Source organism: Plectropomus leopardus, chromosome 13 (genome assembly GCF_008729295.1).
Source record: "Plectropomus leopardus isolate mb chromosome 13, YSFRI_Pleo_2.0, whole genome shotgun sequence".
Lineage (NCBI taxonomy): Eukaryota > Metazoa > Chordata > Actinopteri > Perciformes > Serranidae > Plectropomus > Plectropomus leopardus.
This window is the reverse complement of record NC_056475.1, coordinates 32,664,298-32,682,194: the sequence shown is the minus strand read 5'-3', so window position 1 is coordinate 32,682,194 and position 17,897 is coordinate 32,664,298. Positions and strand designations below refer to the sequence as shown.

Here is a 17,897-nt window from a genome sequence, read left to right as displayed (position 1 = left end):
GATGATGCATCCTGATGAGACCATGTTGGGGAGAGAGAGTTCATGTTGTTTCATGTTGTTTGAGCCCTCAAGTGAAGGCAATTTTCTGTCAATACGTGATAGACAAAATAGATAAAGTTCTTTGAATCTTGAATCTTTCCCTTTTTTACTGAGAGACTGTTATACCAACATATGTAATATTTTCAGGCAAGTGACTTGTGTCCACTGTCAGCAACAACTTTAATTTTTTTGGATAGAGACAACTGAGGGAAACTAAACCTAAAGTGGACGCTGCCTGATGTCACAAATGAAGCACACGTGGGCCTTAATTGTAACAGCGTGGGCTACAGTTGTAACACCGCTAAAAAGCAGCACTAAATATAATGTTTCCATGAGTAATTAACAATATTTGGAGGTTCAAAGAAACAACGGCCTTATCACTGAGCTCAGTCTGTGCTACTGGCACAGTAAATCTATATCTGCAAGTTTTACCATCAATTAACAAACATACAAGTTCTACATATAAGCTGTATTATAAATAAGTTAAGTTATAAAGCTGTTCTTGCAAATCTAGGCAATTACAAATGCCATACGTGTTCCAAAAGATTTTTTAGTTAGGACTAAAGCAGTGGACCCACCAGCTTACTGACAGAGACACAGCCATGCATAAAGTCATGCTGCTGTGGCTAATAATTTTATCATGGAGGAACTAATATTTTATCAAGAAGAGTCTCCTTTGAAGTGTTCCAACAATTAAGCAATATCACATGAGTGGGAGTGATTGTGTGCTCGTTTATCATCACGGCTGTGATTCCGTCATAGGCACAAGGCCACAGGCTGAGTGTCAAAGATTATCACAGCCGTGATGATATAAAGCACAGTACACGACCTCGAGTGTGATATTACTTTTATACAACACTTCTACAAGCGTCTTTCATTTAATAGTAACAAGTGACAACAGATTATGATTTGTTTGTTCATATTATGATTTTTCTAGGTTCCGCTGACACAAATAGTTCCACAATGTGACAACTGTTGCCTAGCAACACATAAACATTTTCCTAAATGTCATTTGCTAATTTGTGTTAGTTCAGTCTTTCATGTGTCTAGGAAAAGCTGATAACAAGCTTGGTGAAAGGAGGTTTATTTTTCAAGTAAACACCGTACATTTTTGTAGGAAAATCAGTTTACTGTTTGTGAAAAGTATGAGTGATAAATGAGACCGGCCTTCAAGGCATAAGGACAAGAAAGAAGTCCAAAATAGCAATATGAACATTATATTGGCTGAGCTCAGACTGCACCGGGAGGAGTTTAAGACACTCAAGTCTCAGAGCACCTCACTCAAATTGATTGATGAGTTGCACGCCTTTTTCCAAAAGTTTTGGATTCCAAAGTGGAACCTCTTGAGTGAGTCATTGCAAAGAACTGAGAAAAGCTGAAAGCCAAGATCGACATTAAAGTAAGGCAAATCCAAGATAACCTTTATTTGGATGTTGGACAGCTTTCTGCAAGAATGGATAGGATGGAGGCGAAACTAGAGGAAATTAAGTGCCCGTTCCCTAAATTTCAGGATGTGTCCATTGTTATTGTGGGGCTTCCCTTTGCTGAAGGAGAAATCCCCTCGGATGGAGGGAAATCTTTGCTGTCAGGTGGATTACAGTGTGATCCCATACCGGAGATTGTAAATGCGGAATAAATGAAGCCAACAGGAGGAGGGCCTGGTGTAATCAAGGTGGACCTCCAGACTCAGCAGGATAAAGTGGCTGTGTTGCGTTTGTAAACAGTCTGAGGAACAATGAAAACTATGGTCGTGTTTTCATCCATTCTGCGAAGTCACACTTAGTGAGACTAATCAACATAAACTTCAAAACTTTAAGTGAGCTGCTGATGTGGAGGAGTATTTCCTGACTGGCAGTGGGAGACTGATGAGGTGCAATCAGCTGAACCCAGGGAACAATGCCAGCTGTGGGTCGAGGGGAGCAAGCATGCACAACTGAATGGTAGCTGCCCACTCTATCGCTGACAATCTTACTGTGCCAAATAATGACAATGTCACAATAGTGACTGGAACATAAATGGCTGGACAGCTTGGAACTGTGAACTTGGGAAAAAGATACTACTCGATCACAATTCCGACGTCATCTCACTAAATGAAACTCACTTAAAGGGCTATGACGTCATTCATCTGCAGGCTTACACCTGGTTAGGTCAAAACCGATCGATGCACATTTAAGCAGTGAAAGGATCTGGGGGAGTCAGTTTCCTTGTGAAGAACAAACTGTTCTTCACAAGGAAAGGATGATTCTGTAGAAGGGATATTAGCACTTCAGTTTAAAAATGGTCCTCAGGGTATTATTTTGTTATTTTTACCTGCTATTCACCTCCAGAAGGATCCATGAGATCTAATAGCTCCAACTTCTTTTCAGAATCACGTTTATTGGCCAAGTTCAACAAATGAGGAACAAGGAATTTTTTCCGGGTTGGCAATGCTCACAGTACAGGGGAGGGAAATAAGTTAGGGATAAGAAAAATAGAAAAAAAGACAGACATAGACATGTAATTGTATTCACAAAAGGAAGAGATAGAGAATATATACAAAATGTACTTCAAAAATATACAGTATGAACAGTTTAGTGCAAAAAACACTGTGCATGAGGTAGTATAAATACATATATATAGATTTGTTGTTTGTTGTTTTTTTTTTTTTGTTTTTTTTTGTTTGTTTGTTTGCTTGTTTTTGTTTTGTTTTGTTTTGTTTGTTTTTCTCTCCTGACACTCTGACTATTTACAGTTCATCAGAGACAGCCTGGGGGTAGAAACTGTCTTTGTGTCTGGTGGTCTTGGCATACAGTGCTCTGTAACGCCTTCCAGAGGGGAGGAGTTCGAACAGTTTGTGACCGGGGTGTGATGGGTCTGCAGAGATGGTGCCTGCCCATTTCCTGATCCTGGACCGGTAAAGGTCCTGGATGGAGGACAGGTCGGCCCCAATGATTCTCTCTGCAGTTCTGATTGTTCGTTGCAGTCTAATCCTGTCCTGTCTGGTGGCAGATCCAAACCAGACAGTGATGGCTGTGCACAGGACAGACTGAATGATGGCAGTGTAAAAGATGATCAGCAGTTCCTGTGGCAGGTTAAACTTCCTGAGCTGTCGCAGGAAGTATAACCTTTGCTGGGCCTTTTTCCGGACTGTGTCAATGTGGGAGGACCACTTCAGGTTCCGGGAGATTGTGGTTCCCAGAAACTTAAAAGTGTCCACAGTAGACACTGTGTTATTGAGGATGGTGAGGGGGGAGAATGTGGGTGGGTTTCTCCTGAAGTCCACTGTCATCTCCACAGTCTTGAGCGGGTTCAGCTCCAGGTGGTTCAGACTGCACCAGTGGACCAGCTGCTCCACCTCCTGTCTGTAAGCAGACTCATCACCATCCCGGATTAGACCGATGACGGTGGTATCGTCCGCGAACTTCAGGAGTTTCACAGACGGGTCCCCTGAGGTGCAGTCGTTAGTGTAGAGGGAGAAGAGCAGCGGAGACAGGACACACCCCTGGGGGGCACCGGTGCTGATGGACCGGGTGCTCGACGTGATGCTGCCCAGCCTCACCTGCTGCCTCCTTTCAGTCAGGAAGCTGATGATCCACTGGCAGGTGGAGGCAGGCACTGTGAACTGGGAGAGCTTGTGGTGGAGGATTTCGGGGATGATGGTGTTAAAGGCTGAGCTGAAGTCCACAAACAGGATCCTTGCATACGACCCAGGGGTGTCGAGGTGTTGCAGGATGTAGTGAAGTCCCATGTTGACTGCATCATCCGCCGACCTGTTTGCCCGATAGGCAAACTGCAGGGGATCCAGCAAGGGGCCTGTAATGTCCTTCAGGTGGCTCAACACCAGTCTCTCAAAGGATTTCATGACTACGGATGCCAAAGCGACGGGCCTGAAGTCATTAAATCCTGTGATGGAGGGCTTTTTGGGGACCGGGATGATGATGGAGCGTTTGAAGCAGGAGGGCACTTCACACAGCTCCAGGGATCGGTTAAAGATCCGGGTGAAGGTGGGCGCCAGCTGGTCAGCACAGACTCTCAGGCAGGAGGGAGACACAGAGTCAGGTCCTAGAGCCTTCCTGATCTTCTGTTTGTGGAACAGGCGACGCACATCCCCCTCCCAGATTGTTAATGCAGGCAGGATGTTCGAGGTAGGGGGGATGGGGGGTGCAGGTAGTCCTTTTGTGGGGGTGAGAGGTGTGAAAGGTTGCTGTTCAAACCTGCAGTAGAAGTTGTTGAGGTCGTTGGCCAGTCTGGGGGTTTCTACAGGGTGGGGGGATGGGCTCCTGTAGTTTGTTAGGTGCCGCAAGCTTTTCCACGCTGACGCAGAGTCGCTGGCTGAGAGGCGATTTTTCAGCCTCTCACTGTAGCTCCTCTTAGCTACTTTGATCTCCTTGGTCAGCTGATTCCTGGCTTGCCTGTACAGGGCCCGGTCCCCACTTCTGTAGGCCTCCTCTTTGATCTGACGCAGCTTCCTGAGGTTGGCAGTGAACCATGGTTTATTGTTACTGTATGTGCAGAAGGACTTGGTCTGCACACACATGTCCTCACAAAAACTGATGTATGATGTCACAGTGTCAGTCAGTTCGTTCAGGTCAGTGGTTGCAGCTTCAAACACCCCCCAATCAGTGCAGTCAAAGCAGGCCTGTAACTCCAGCTTTGACTCTGTTGTCCATTTCTTCACTGTCCTCACCACAGGCTTGGAAGTTTTTAATTTCTGCCTGTATGTGGGGATGAGATGAAGCAGACAGTGATCAGAGAGACCTAAAGCTGCACAGGGGACAGCGCGATAAGCGTCCTTTATAACTGTGTAACAGTGGTCCAGAATGTTTGTGTCCCTGGTGGGACACTTGATGTGCTGTCTGTATTCTTTGGACATTTAACAGCTCAGATGTTTAGCCTGTCTGATGCTATCTGTGTGTGCGGGGATATACAGTCCCCACAGTCGGATCGGTAATCTAGAATAGAGATTGTATAGGTGATGTGGATAATATTCGTGATAGAATAAATTTAGATTGCATTATCAACACTTACGGGGAAATGTTAATTGGGTTTTTAAGAAATGTAAAATGTTGTGTTATTAATGGTAGAATACCTTTGGGCAAAGATAACTTTACCTCAGTGTCAGTAAAAGGAAAATCTGTAGTAGATTACATCATTGTCCCTAATGAGGGTTTGAATAATTGTGTCAGGTTCTGTGTTTTTACTCTAAATTAAAAGTTAATTGATTGATTAGGTGAAGAAGGTTTCCTATTATTAGGAAGCAGGTGTAAATTACCTGATTATTCTTTACTTCTGCTAAAGGTTCAAATAAGACCCTCTTTTGCTAAAGAGCATTTACAGCTACCATGCATTAAAAAATCTGTGGTGCCCAGGCAACTCCATGATTCATTTATGTCCTCTAGTCAATGTAATGTCATGTTGTCCAACTTTATTGTTAAACTAGGGCATATAAAAAATAGCCAAAAGGAGTTGGACACATGGTATGATAATTTGTGCAAATGTATATACTCAGCATTGAACATGCATGTTAATTTGGAATTGAAATGTCATAAAGCTGTAAGAAAATCATATAAACCATATTGGAATCAAGATCTGCAGAGCTTATGGGATAGTTTAAGATCAGCAGAAAAACAATTTACGTTCTGTTACGTAAGTTACGTACTGTGAAACACAACTTTAATAGAGGTCTTTCACTACATATTGATTACTTACAAACTCACAGTCCTCAGCAGTTCTGGAATGAAATCAACAGGTTGGGCCCCAGAAGGTCTAAAGATATTCCAATGGCGGTAGAGCCAGAAAATGATGACTTTTCTCTCTGATTTGGGGGTTGTACTGCAAAAATGGGGTGACGACTTTGCAGATTTATTTTCTGGCTGTAGGAGTTCATTTGATGAGGTCTTTCAAAAGGAAACTATTCATTTAAAAAAAAAAAGTACTGGAATCTGAAATGAAAACTGAGGTCAGTAGTGGGAATTTGTTTTTGAATGCAAACTTTACTATAGAAGAGGTTAAAAATGTAATAGAAAAATGTAAAGTCTCCAACTTTGTTTTCCATTTATGTTAATGATTTAGCTCTTCAGGTTAAAGCCTCTTCCATTGGAATTAAAACTGATGATCAAATTGTAAAAATTTTATTGTATGCTGACGATGTGGTTTTACTTGCTGATTGCAAAAAAGATTTTTTATGTTGGACATTGTTACAGATTGGTGCTTGAAATGGAGACTAGTGGTAAATCAAGAGAAAACACAAATTGCTCATTTTAGACAAAAATTCCAGGAGAGAAGCTCTGTTGGTCTCAATTTGGGCTCAACTGTGTTGTCTTATACTGATCAGAACAAATATCTTGGCTTAACATTGGATGAGCACATGACATTTAAAGATGGTGTTAATTTTCTTGCTCAGTCTGCGGGTAGAGCACTGGGATCTGTACTTAACAAGGTTAAGAGTTGTGACAGTTTAGGTTACCATACTTATTCACAACCCTACAACTCGTGTGTGTCCAGTGTATGACTGCATCTGGTGTTTGGGGTTTCCGTGAATATACAAGTTCAAACATTGTGCATTATAGAGCAATCCGTGTCTTTTTGGGAGTTCATAAATTCACTTCAGTTTTAGCCATTAATGGGGATATGGGATGAGAACCTCAAAACATCAGACATCAGTGTCAATTATTTCAGCTTTGGTACAGACTTGTGAAGATGTCTGATCAAAGGTATTCATTTGGGACATTTCACATTGTCACCCCTGGGCAAAAGAGTTGAAATCTTGATTTTTTTTTGAATGATTTGTCTTAGATTTTTTAGAACAGTTTACTCTGTGATATTCAGGAGGTAAGGAACAAGATGTTTTGTATGTACATAGAAAAATGGTCCGTTGATATATGGTATAAGCCAAAATTAAGAAGTTATTGTCTTTTAAAAAATGGTTATAGTATGTGAAGTACTCTATATGTAAAGTAAAATTTAAGTAAAAGACAAAGACCTTAGCTCTGAAGACCGGCAGATTGAATGCCACTCTGAGGAGAACAGACTGTTTGTTGAGCGATGTGGGCTATATTGAGAATGAGGGTCACTCTTTGTTTTGTTGCCCCGTGTCTGATGACTTAAGAAATATACTTTTCACTAAAATGTCGTCATTTTATGCTGACTTCATTTGGTTGGATGATTATGAAAAACTTGAGCTATGCTTCAAGAAAGGAACCTTTTGTTGCAAATTTTCTTTTCAAGCTTGGGAAAGAAGGCAGAATATTTTGTTTAAGACTGAGCTGTGAGACAAAAGGTCTTAAATCCCTGTGATGATGAAATGAAATGTAATGAATTGAAATGTGATAAATTGTTGGGGACTGCTGCAATGGAGTTTTTCTTTTGGTGTCTTACAAACCCATGAGGGTTGGCCACATTGTGTGCATGACACATAAATAAAGAATCAATCATCGTCAATCCTACATGTCATTCACAGACCAGCTGCTTTGTATCATGAACATTTATTTGTGTTTTCAGTGAAATAAGAGTCTTTTAACAGACACTTTGGCGGCCTGAGTGATTCAGATAAGTCTGATCGGACAGTTTGTTGCTCCATGCCGTGATCTCCGTCACCTCAAGTCCCCTATCAGACAGCACATGCGTGTATGTCGGTGTCTCTCAGGCTGTGGTTAGCGTAAGGCGAATGTGTCCCTGTCTCACTGCACATCCTTGTAACATCTGTAACAGCTGGTTTACCCCCAGTGAACGGCAGTTTACCGAAACTCCTCTGTCACAGCTGCCTGCTGCCTGCCAGCTTCCTCATCACTTTTAGTAACTCCAATGCATGTCAAGTCAGCTCAAGACACACTTCAAAATTCCCGTGCTTTCTCGCCTCCCACTCCACTCTCTCTCCTCTCTTCTTCTCTCCTCCCTCAACCTGAGCAAGTGACAGCTAAGTGAACAGCGCTGACTAGCTGTTTGAACCTGTGTCTACACCATACTATAAAGATGTCTAACTTTCAAAACATATCCCTCTTTCACTCTTACACTAATTAACAGATTTTTAACAACTGTGAAGCGGAGTGATACATGCAGAGTTAAAAGTTAACAGTCCCAGTGATGTTGTACTCCTGTATCAGCGCTAATGGGATGCTTGTCGACCAATCCAATTGCTTGGTTGGAACTAACTGTTGTATAATAGAGAATAATAAGAGAGAATATATAAAGAGATAATTTTATAAAACATGATCCTGTACAGTCAAATACATTTTTTATTTGGAACAGAATAAATATATATATATATATATATATATATATGTATATATATATGTGTGTGTGTGTGTGTGTGTGTGTGTGTGTGTGTGTGTGGGTATCGCGTGAAAACACGCTGCTTCACTTCGCTCTGCTGTGCACTCTGTGCTGAGAGTAGTTCAACAATGGAGTAAGTAAATGACAGTATATTTCCCCCCTGTCCTCTGATGATCTAGATAAGTCTTATAAACAAAATAAATAAGTCGTGATGCTTTTTAAATACAACGCAGATAAAGGGTCCCAAAAATCGCTAAATAGGCATAATGTCGGCACGTTAATAGTGCACCACCTTCCACTGTTCTGCAACTCTCTCTGTCACAAGGTGCTTGAGTGCTGAGAGTAGTTTAAAAATGGAGTAAGAGCGAACTCTGCTGGACAAACTGTAGACACAATTTCTAAACCACCAGCCATCATTTTCTGCATTATTTGGTTGCTGATGACAAAATCCTCCATTATGTCTGTAAAAGGCTCGTATCGGCTGATAATATCAGCGAATTAAAAAATTAGTCGGGCTCTACTAGAAATGGCAAAAATTTGTTGGGTTTAGGGCATGGCTCCAAGAGATTTTTTTTATAGGTCTTTGTAGGTATGTTACACATGTCACCCAAGTTTCGTAGCTCTAGGTTAAACGTTCCGCGGGGGCTGCTTCGTTGAAAAGGTCGACCGCAGAGCGGCCCCTGTTCTGTTACTACGCTTTAATTGTTGTTGATTTTGTTGTTTGTTGCTGTAGATGTAGTGCCTGTTGCGGACAGATTAGGCATTAATAACTTTGGGCAACTAAGCTTACGTCCTGATCAGACTGCGTTGATAGATAGTAAACCATAGTAAATTCAGTCCATTATTAAATTAGTTAACAATTTAAGAAATAAACAAATAAATAAACAATTAAAAAGAGACACCCCATTGAGCTTCTCTCGGGACTCGTAAGTATATGTTTATTTGCAATGTTTTGTAATCTTGTTTATGCATGACAACATTTTAAACTAAATATGTTGTGTTAAACCATGGGGTCACAACCCAGTAAGATATTGCAAGGCTAATTACTATTAAAAATAAATCAGAACATGATTTACCTAGAAAAGAACGTAAAGCTATGAAAAAAATGCTCAAAACGAACCCTCGTGTGAAAAATACCACTGTTAAATCAGTGAGTCAAATGACACCTAGAGAATGGATTCAAAGTAAACTAGGTTTTTATGACGTTGAATCTTTTTTAACAGACATTTCTGAATGGACTGATCAACGATTCCCTAGGGATGGCAGTTCTGATAAATCTAAACTGGATTTTATTCGCGGATATATAATCGATAATACTGCAGTCCCTAACCCAAATTGGGATAAAGATTACATGACTGATGTATTTAAAACCTGGTAATTAATGAGCAAACAGTGGCCTGGAAATATTTTTTAAAAAATGTCAGAAAAAGTACAAAGAGTAACCGCAGTGAAGTTAGTTTTAAGTTGGATATTCGACAGACATTCGCCGCTCCAACACTTCAAGTGCACCCGTATTGCATGCTTGACAGTAAACACACGGAGCAGAGCAGACGGCTGCGGGTGTAGGCTATCTCATGCAACCTAGGTAATACTGATTTTGAGTCCATTGGTCACATGACAGGAGCTATTGAGCTAAAATGCTAATATTTACATATAAAAAAATAATAAAAATTACAAAAGGTGTAAAATGTAAAAACAAGAGGTGTATCTCATGCAGCCAGTGGAGTACTATCATCCCACACTGATTTTGAGTCCATTGGTCACATGACCTGGGAGCTATTGAGCTAAAATGCTAATATTTACATATAAAAAAATTAATAAAAATTATAAAAGGTGTAAAATGTTAAAACAAGAGGTGTATCTCATGAAGACAGTTGAATAACATGATGCAACACTAGTAGGGCTACAATTATTTTATTGTATCATATGCCCCTTGTTTTTATTGGCATAAGGGACATTTCCAAGTTTTGTCCTTGGCATCCTCTATGTCCATGGAGAGACATGAGCCATGGAACCACCGGTCGCAGTTATCACATTGGATCTGTTTAGGTAAAAATAAAATATATATTTTATTAATTTTAATTTTCTATTTACTATTATTTGAAACTTAAACATTATTATGGGTTTTTATGGCTATATAACAATTCAGTGTGTCTAACTGTTTTCAATCACTCACCCACTGTACAATGGCAGTTCCCTGTCCTGGTGGCTTGAAGGTGTCACACATAGCACAGCAATCCTGATCATCAAAGACTAAAAACAAAACAAAACAAAAACATTTATTTAACCATATCCCTATCTATCTCATTTTTGATTATGCTTAATTTGCCTTTACCAGAGGCCTCCAGGATGTCGAGCACCAGATCTCTCCTCTCCTTCGCCATTTCCTTCTTAGATGTGCTGAAGTTCATGTCAGGGATGGCTGGGAAAGCCTTTATGGGGGCTTTTGCCATCTAAACAACATATATTGCAGGTACTTACAACAATAATGGGGGGCATATAATAAATTACATACACTCATGAGCGCTATTGTCGCTAAAATGTTATCTACTCTATTCATGCTTCATTTGCTGATATTGGTTCAAATCAATTCATCTCTCACAAGAAAAATTCCTACCAATGTTTTTGGCTTACCTTTGCAACAATGACACCACAGCTGCATGATGATTTATATAAACACTGGATAATGCCCCCCCACCCCCCAAATACATTAGAAGTTCAGCTCAATAGCTCCCAGGTCATGTGACCAATGGACTCAAAATCAGTGTGGGATGATAGTACTCCACTGGCTGCATGAGATACACCTCTTGTTTTTACATTTTACACCTTTTGTAATTTTTATTACTTTTTTATATGTAAATATTAGCATTTTAGCTCAATAGCTCCCAGGTCATGTGACCAATGGACTCAAAATCAGTATTACCCAGGCTGCATGAGATAGCCTACACCCGCAGCCGTCTGCTCTGCTCCGTGTGTTTACTGTCAAGCATGCAATACGGGTGCACTTGAAGTGTTGGAGCGGCGAATGTCTGTCGAATATCCAACTTAAAACTAACTTCACTGTGGTCAAAGACCGAAAGAGTAAAAGAAAAACCAGCACAATCTATCCATCCATCCATCCATTTTCTTCCGCTTCTTTCGCGGGGGGCAGCAGCCTAAGCAGGGAAAGCCCAGACTTCCCTCTCCCCGGCCATTTCGTCCAGCTCTTCCCGGAGGATCCCGAGGCATTCCCAGGCCAGCTGTGAGACGTAGTCTCTCCAGCGTGTCCTGGGTCTTCCCCGGGGCCTCCTACCCGTGGGACGTGCCCTGAACACCTCACCAGGGAGGCGTCCTGGAGGCATCCTAATCAGATGCCCAAGCCACCTCATCTGGCTCTTCTCAACGCGGAGGAGCAGCAGCTCTACTCCGAGCCCCTCCCGGATCTCACGATAATAACAGATAGATAATAATAGATCTTTATACCCACGGTTTAATACACTTATTGCTCCACCGGCATATGACTCGGATGATGAATTACTATTTGTTTCCGCAAATACAACATCTAAATCAACTACAGACAACTTGAAGGTAACTCCTAACATTATATTTCCAGCTGAAGCTGTATCCTCAAAAGTTAAGACTTGGCGTGAACATTGTATTTTTGCATGGATGAACAGATGCATGAAAGCTTTTGACTTTACCGTCAAAATATGGAAATAATAACGATTGTGTTTTTGCGGAACAAATAAGGTATACTATAGAATGAATTAAATAATAAATTCAATAATATATAATGAATTAAATAATAATGAATTAAATAATAAATTCAAGAAAATACTCCGTGTAGTACAACAAGGACAAGATGTTGATAAAAACATAATATCTGATACTGTGATTAAAACTTTTAAAAGAGTGAGTAAACATTATGAGCAGCAAAAAAATGTAACCTTAAATTTTAACAAACATTACGATACAACTCACCAGATCTTATATCTAGTATTTCTGATGCCGATGCACAGGAATTATATGATATGATTCAAAACTTAAGGCGTGATTTTAAGAGGAAGAACGAGTTCCCTGTGACAGAAGAAGACAGTGCTAAACTTGTGACACCATTCATGATATTTGATGATAGAGTCCTTGAAAAATCTTTAACACTTGTAGAGATTTCACGAATAACACAAGACGCTCCCCAGCCACTGATTAATTCGACGGGATTTATTAATTGGTGGACAACAGCTTTAATGTATAGTTCGATGTCTGGTAAGGATGTGCGATATATTTTGGCAACACTTATGCCTAATATAAAACTTGAAACCATGATTGAAGAATGTGATACACACTACACTATGATAATGATGGTCCTGTAGATGGGGAAACATATTTAGATGGTAAATTCCCATGGCTATATAGGAAACACAAGGAATCACACACTGAACAGCTTACTGAGTTTTTAAGAAAAAATGCAGCACAAGAGAGAGATGTGACTCAGATCTTGAACTGTAAACGTAAACCAGGAGAACAAATTTCTGAGTATGCTGCTAGATTTCAGAAATGTTGGAAGGGATAAGCTAAATTTCAAACACAGGCAAATGATCAAAAAGTAAATCTATGGCAAACAAAGGGTTGTTATAAGGATGTTGATGATTTATGGAAGTCAACAGATAATCGGGTGGTTTTGCCAAAATTAGCTTTTAATCCTATAATATCGTATGTTCACGGGATGAGTCACGCAAATTATAAAGCAGTAACAAATTATGTTTTTAAGATCTTCTTTACTATAGGTTTGGAAAAAGTTGCTAAAGAATTTATCCAGTGATGGCTAGTTTGTGCTAGATGTAATCCATGTTTAAATCCACCAAAACATGACCGTTTACCAAAACCCACAGGCCCTTTTCAATCGTTACAGATTGACTTTACACATATGCCAAAATGTAAAGGTTTTTCTTGTCTTTTGGTTATTGTTGATAGGTTTTCAAAATGCCCTGAAGCCTTTCCTACCAGAAAAGAAAATGCACAAAATGTAGTTAAATGTTTAATGGAACATTTGATTCCCAGATCTGGTATTCCTATTAGTATTGACTGATAATGGAAATGGAAATGTGAGAGTAAATTATCAATCTACAGAAGATGAAATTTTAACAACTCAAATTATAGTACTAAGCACTGTATCTGAAAGACCGTCTGTCGATTTTTGTAATTCCATGTAGAGGAACCTGACCCCTAAATTTTTTGTTTAGGATTTTTTGTTTTTTAGATTCAGATGATTATAAAGATTTTTAGCCAGTTATACTTAAAGCTGCCCAACAGAAGCAACCTGTAGTATGTGTGCATGCTACAGGTTGAAAACAGGAGTTATACAGCATAACGGGTTATACTTGTGGTTGCTCGTATGATTTGTATATACTTTCTAACTGTTACGGGTCCCAAATTGGTACCACAGCACCAAAATACAGATCTGGAAAATACAGATAAATTTCAGCAGCAATGAGGACACGGAGCACTCAGTTCTTCATCCAGATTGCGTCTCTATTCAAAACCACAATAACACATACAAGCATGTCTTCAATGTCAGTCTCTGTTTCAATCCTTATCAACTGTAACAAGTGCAATAAATGTCCTTGAATCCTACAAGTCCATTTCATCTCACAGAATGCACTCTTTAAAGCAACCTTGTAGTGCATGTTATCACCTTTATGTAAGTGAATCAGGGCTACTATGATAACATGCAAATTACAACAGTTCACAACTGTATGAAGAGCAGCAACATCTTGTCTGCGACGACTCTGGACAAATGCACTTAAAACAAAAACCTTCACTGACAGAGAAATACAAAACCCTTTAAAGGTGAAAACATTCAGTTGTATATGAATTTCAACGAAAAACCATTTCATCATTTAACTTACTTCATATTTCACCTTAACATCTCTTAGCAATTAGTTTAACTCCTTAACATTTTATATATATAATACACTCAACCAATTACTTGTTTGCTGTAAGGTATTACATGTGTGATAGCCCAAGTAATAATCTGTGTAAAGTACATAAACATTAGCGACCTGCCTGCGAGACCTGACGGAGGGAAAAATAACCCACACACCCGCGATGCTGCATGTGTTCCTGCGCCTTAAAAAGTAGCGGTACTTACAAGTTTTTAAAGTTCACACGAATACTTAAATCGACATAAAAACACCTTCATAACATTTGTCCACATGCAGTAAGGCTTTGAGAGGTCACGACTGGTTATTTTTGCCGTCTACTGACCTGGAAAATACAGATAAATTTCAGCAGCAATGAGAACACGGAGCACTCAGTTCTTCATCCAGATTGCGTCTGAGGTGTGGGCGGAAGCTTCCACCTGAAACAACCCGGGGTGCCACTGCTCCCGTGACAAAGGTTCCACCTGGATGCTGCTTACATTTATTGCGTTATAAAATAACAATCAATATAAAATGATATAGCTATCATTAAGCTTTTCAAGGGCAATATTAATCCCTGCATAACAAAGGAAATTATTTACCAGCTGCCTAAATTAAATAAACACAAAAATGGCCGTGCTATTTTTGGGCATATCACATAACTACCCTTTCCCTGCCTTAGAGCATGTTATTTGGCTTTGTGGCAACAAAGTATACACCTTTATCCCACCAAATTGGCAAGGGGTTTGGTCCCCATACTGGATCCGACGACTGTTGAGTTTAATCCTAAAACTGAAACTGTGGGGAACCAAACAGAACGGGAAGAGCCTCCCCAGACAATCAAATGGCCTTCTCAATTACCAGATGGATATGATCCAAAATTGACAATAAAAGAAAATGATGATGACTTGGTTTACAAAGAATTTGATTTATCTTTAGACGCTAATCATTCTTTTATTTCTAATTTATGGTATAATTCACTTATGACAAAGGTACGAAGACTGACCAAAAAAATCTTGTTATGCCTGCTCATTACTCCCACAATCAACTCAGGAATTATTTCCAAAGGTAGCTATACCTCTTGAAGGTCCAAAAGGATTACTTTCATTCTGTGTAATGGCCTATCACTATGTGATTCAAACTCATCCTGATTCAATAGCACCTGATGAGTATACATCCTTCATTAGACCTGTAATTTGGTCTAACAATATTCATATTGGGAAAACTAAGGCCATGGTATCTAAAATAGGGGGTGTTTTGCATAAAATGATTCAATATGTAATTTATTCTAATATTACTATTAGCAAGGAAAATGGTCATGAAACCCATAGAATTTTTGCTACTCAAGGTTCCAGAACACTACTCATTTTTAATGGATTGCCTAAGTTTTTATAAGAAACATATTTTTCAAGTACCAGCCGATCTAGCTACTGATAATATTTTGTCTTCAGCTACACTTCAGTCCTCAGCTGTTTTTGATGTTTGTTTAAATGGTTTGCCATTAGAGGCAAAAAAAAGGTCAAAATTTAGGATTCCTGGAGCCAACTCAATGCCGTCACACTGTTGATTCTTTAGAAGACTACGCCCAATTAGAAAAATTAGGTACTGCTATAATACCAGGTTTTTTATTGGTGAGAGTTTTTTATTGGTGTTGTGGAATGAATGTCTGGAATTACTTACCTCCGCTATTTAAGGGACGATGTGGGTTATGTTTTCTAAATGACATTACCTACATAGTTGAACCTGTTGAATTTTTGCCCAGTCATGAAAACGCATCACGATAAAAGAGAGAGCTGTCTGAAGTCATGGGATACATACATCTTAAAAATACTGACCCAGTGGAGTTGGCAACTCATTATTACGCACTGACAAATTATTATCAGCTTTACACCCATTCTCAATTAGTTTTCAAAACTATATTTTTGGAACACAGAATTACAGTATGCTAATCATTATTTTATAGTGTTGACAACAAACGATGTAGCTTTAGTCACTAATGCTACTCTTATGGGTTTCCATGCTGTTGGTAGTGAATTATCTTTACTTTGGAGATATGCTATTGACAACAGGATTGCTTTAGATGCTGTGACTGCCTCTTAAGGTGGAGTTTGTGCAATTGTAGGTGAAGGATGTTGTACGTATATTCCCTCAGAGTCAGAAGGTCTAGGTAATCTGACTGTTGCAATTAGAAATTTACAGGAGATACAGGAAGGAATTATTAGGAGTAATAATGACACACGAGCTACAGCAGGTCATAGCAATTCACAGATATGGGATGCAGTTACTAAATTCTTTAGTGGAAACCCAACAGTCGCATGGCTTTTGAGTATTATGGCTCCCATATTAAGTATTGTTCTAATAGTTGCCGTAGTAGTATGTTGCTGTTTTCCTGTTCTCCATGCACTAATTTTGAAATCTGTTTCTTCTCTCACATACATGACCATAATTCAAAATCCGGTTAGAAACATCAACATATACCCCCCACCTGAGCCGGATTGTTCACATCCCTGTCTTCTGACGATTCTGACAATTTTGTTGATGATGTGGACTAAGCAACATTCATCAGTTACATACATATAGTACATGATGATGTCTGATTATCGCTAATCTTATGTTTTGACTATCTTAGGAGGTTGCTGCTCCATATATGAAGAATCTGAAGGAACAATTCCCATTCCCTCATCTTTAGTTTGAGGAAGGTATAGGTGAAAGAGGGAGGTCTGGGTTTTTTAAAATTAAACTGGGTCTCTGTTCCTCAGAACTTAGCAGAGGAAAAGAAATCCAACTGCGCCTTAAGAGAGGATGGGACAAACCTGATGATATTTACCTATTTGGAGTGTTATTATGCATGATGTTTTAATTTGCTAGTTATTATAGTGTGTTTGTGTGAAGTGTTATAAAAGCATAGAGTATCATGATAGGGAAAAAAGATAAAAAGAAAAAGGGGGAACTGTTAGTATGTATTTTAGGATTATGCATCCTCCACAGTTAGTTTAAGACTCAATGTCTACCTTAAGTAAAGAGCTACCCATATATAATGAAGCCTTAGTGCCTGTAAATTGACCATAGATACTTGAGTTGGACCAGTGCCAGCAGATTTATTAACACAAACACATTCCTCACTTCTCAGAAGAACCTTAATTCCTGACATGTTAGAATTTGATCCCAACCATCTACATCATGACAACTGCATAAATACCACTATCACTTTTCTCTGTTCATTGTCGAACGGCCACTTGCATGTTTCCTTCATTCCTGTGTCTACCCGAGTGCTCGTAATAAACGTTTCCTGATTGAAGCTTCAACTGCTGTCTCTGCTCCTCAATTCTACCACAGAATATCATCCTATCACATGTCGAAACATCGAAATTGTCCACCCCACTGCGGGAACGCCTTTCAACGAAAACTCACAATATTCATTTTCAAGCATCATCAACGTCTTAAAGATTTTTTGAGACCATTTTGAGATCAGCTGAGTCAACCTGCTAGGAGCTGGACATCCTACTGTAAAACTTTGCCTTTCTTGTGCCAATAGGTGGCGCTCTCATTATCGCTTAAAGTTGTCATATAGATGTGTTCAGGGTGGGACTCCTATCAAACATGTGAAGTTTGGGTCATATTGGACCATTAACAGCAGAGTTACATACCACTCCTGTAAAGTTCCTGGTTCATGGCAGAACATGCAAATTAGATGCCTCATACAGATCACAC

General features: G+C 39.5%; 1 protein-coding gene across 2 annotated transcripts; it reads right to left on the bottom strand.

Moving 5' to 3' along the window:
* Positions 1–10,193: 10,193 nt before the first annotated feature.
* LOC121953103 (transcription factor 19-like) lies at positions 10,194–14,594 on the bottom strand. Of its 2 annotated transcripts, none has more exons than XM_042500052.1 (4): positions 14,533–14,594; positions 10,625–10,742; positions 10,466–10,542; positions 10,194–10,330 (listed from the first exon to the last, which is right to left on the bottom strand). In XM_042500052.1, the coding sequence occupies exons 2-4, from the start codon at positions 10,740–10,742 to the stop codon at positions 10,229–10,231; spliced, it is 297 nt and encodes a 98-aa protein (XP_042355986.1). In that variant the 5' UTR covers positions 14,533–14,594; the 3' UTR covers positions 10,194–10,228. The 2 variants fall into 2 exon arrangements, with proteins under 2 accessions (XP_042355986.1, XP_042355987.1); XM_042500053.1 differs by lacking the exon at positions 14,533–14,594 and adding an exon at positions 13,727–14,085.
* Between the last annotated feature and the right edge of the window lie 3,303 nt (positions 14,595–17,897).

What these genes read in the sequence shown, in the direction of transcription:
- LOC121953103 (XM_042500052.1), bottom strand. Translation starts at nt 10,742, where the DNA reads ATGGCAAAAGCCCCCATAAAGGCTTTCCCAGCCATCCCTGACATGAAC. An exon ending in CGACATCCTGGAGGCCTCTG is followed by an intron (nt 10,543 to 10,624) that starts GTAAAGGCAAAT and finishes TTTTGTTTTTAG; the next exon opens with TCTTTGATGATCAGGATTGC. An exon ending in GAACTGCCATTGTACAGTGG is followed by an intron (nt 10,331 to 10,465) that starts GTGAGTGATTGA and finishes TTACCTAAACAG; the next exon opens with ATCCAATGTGATAACTGCGA.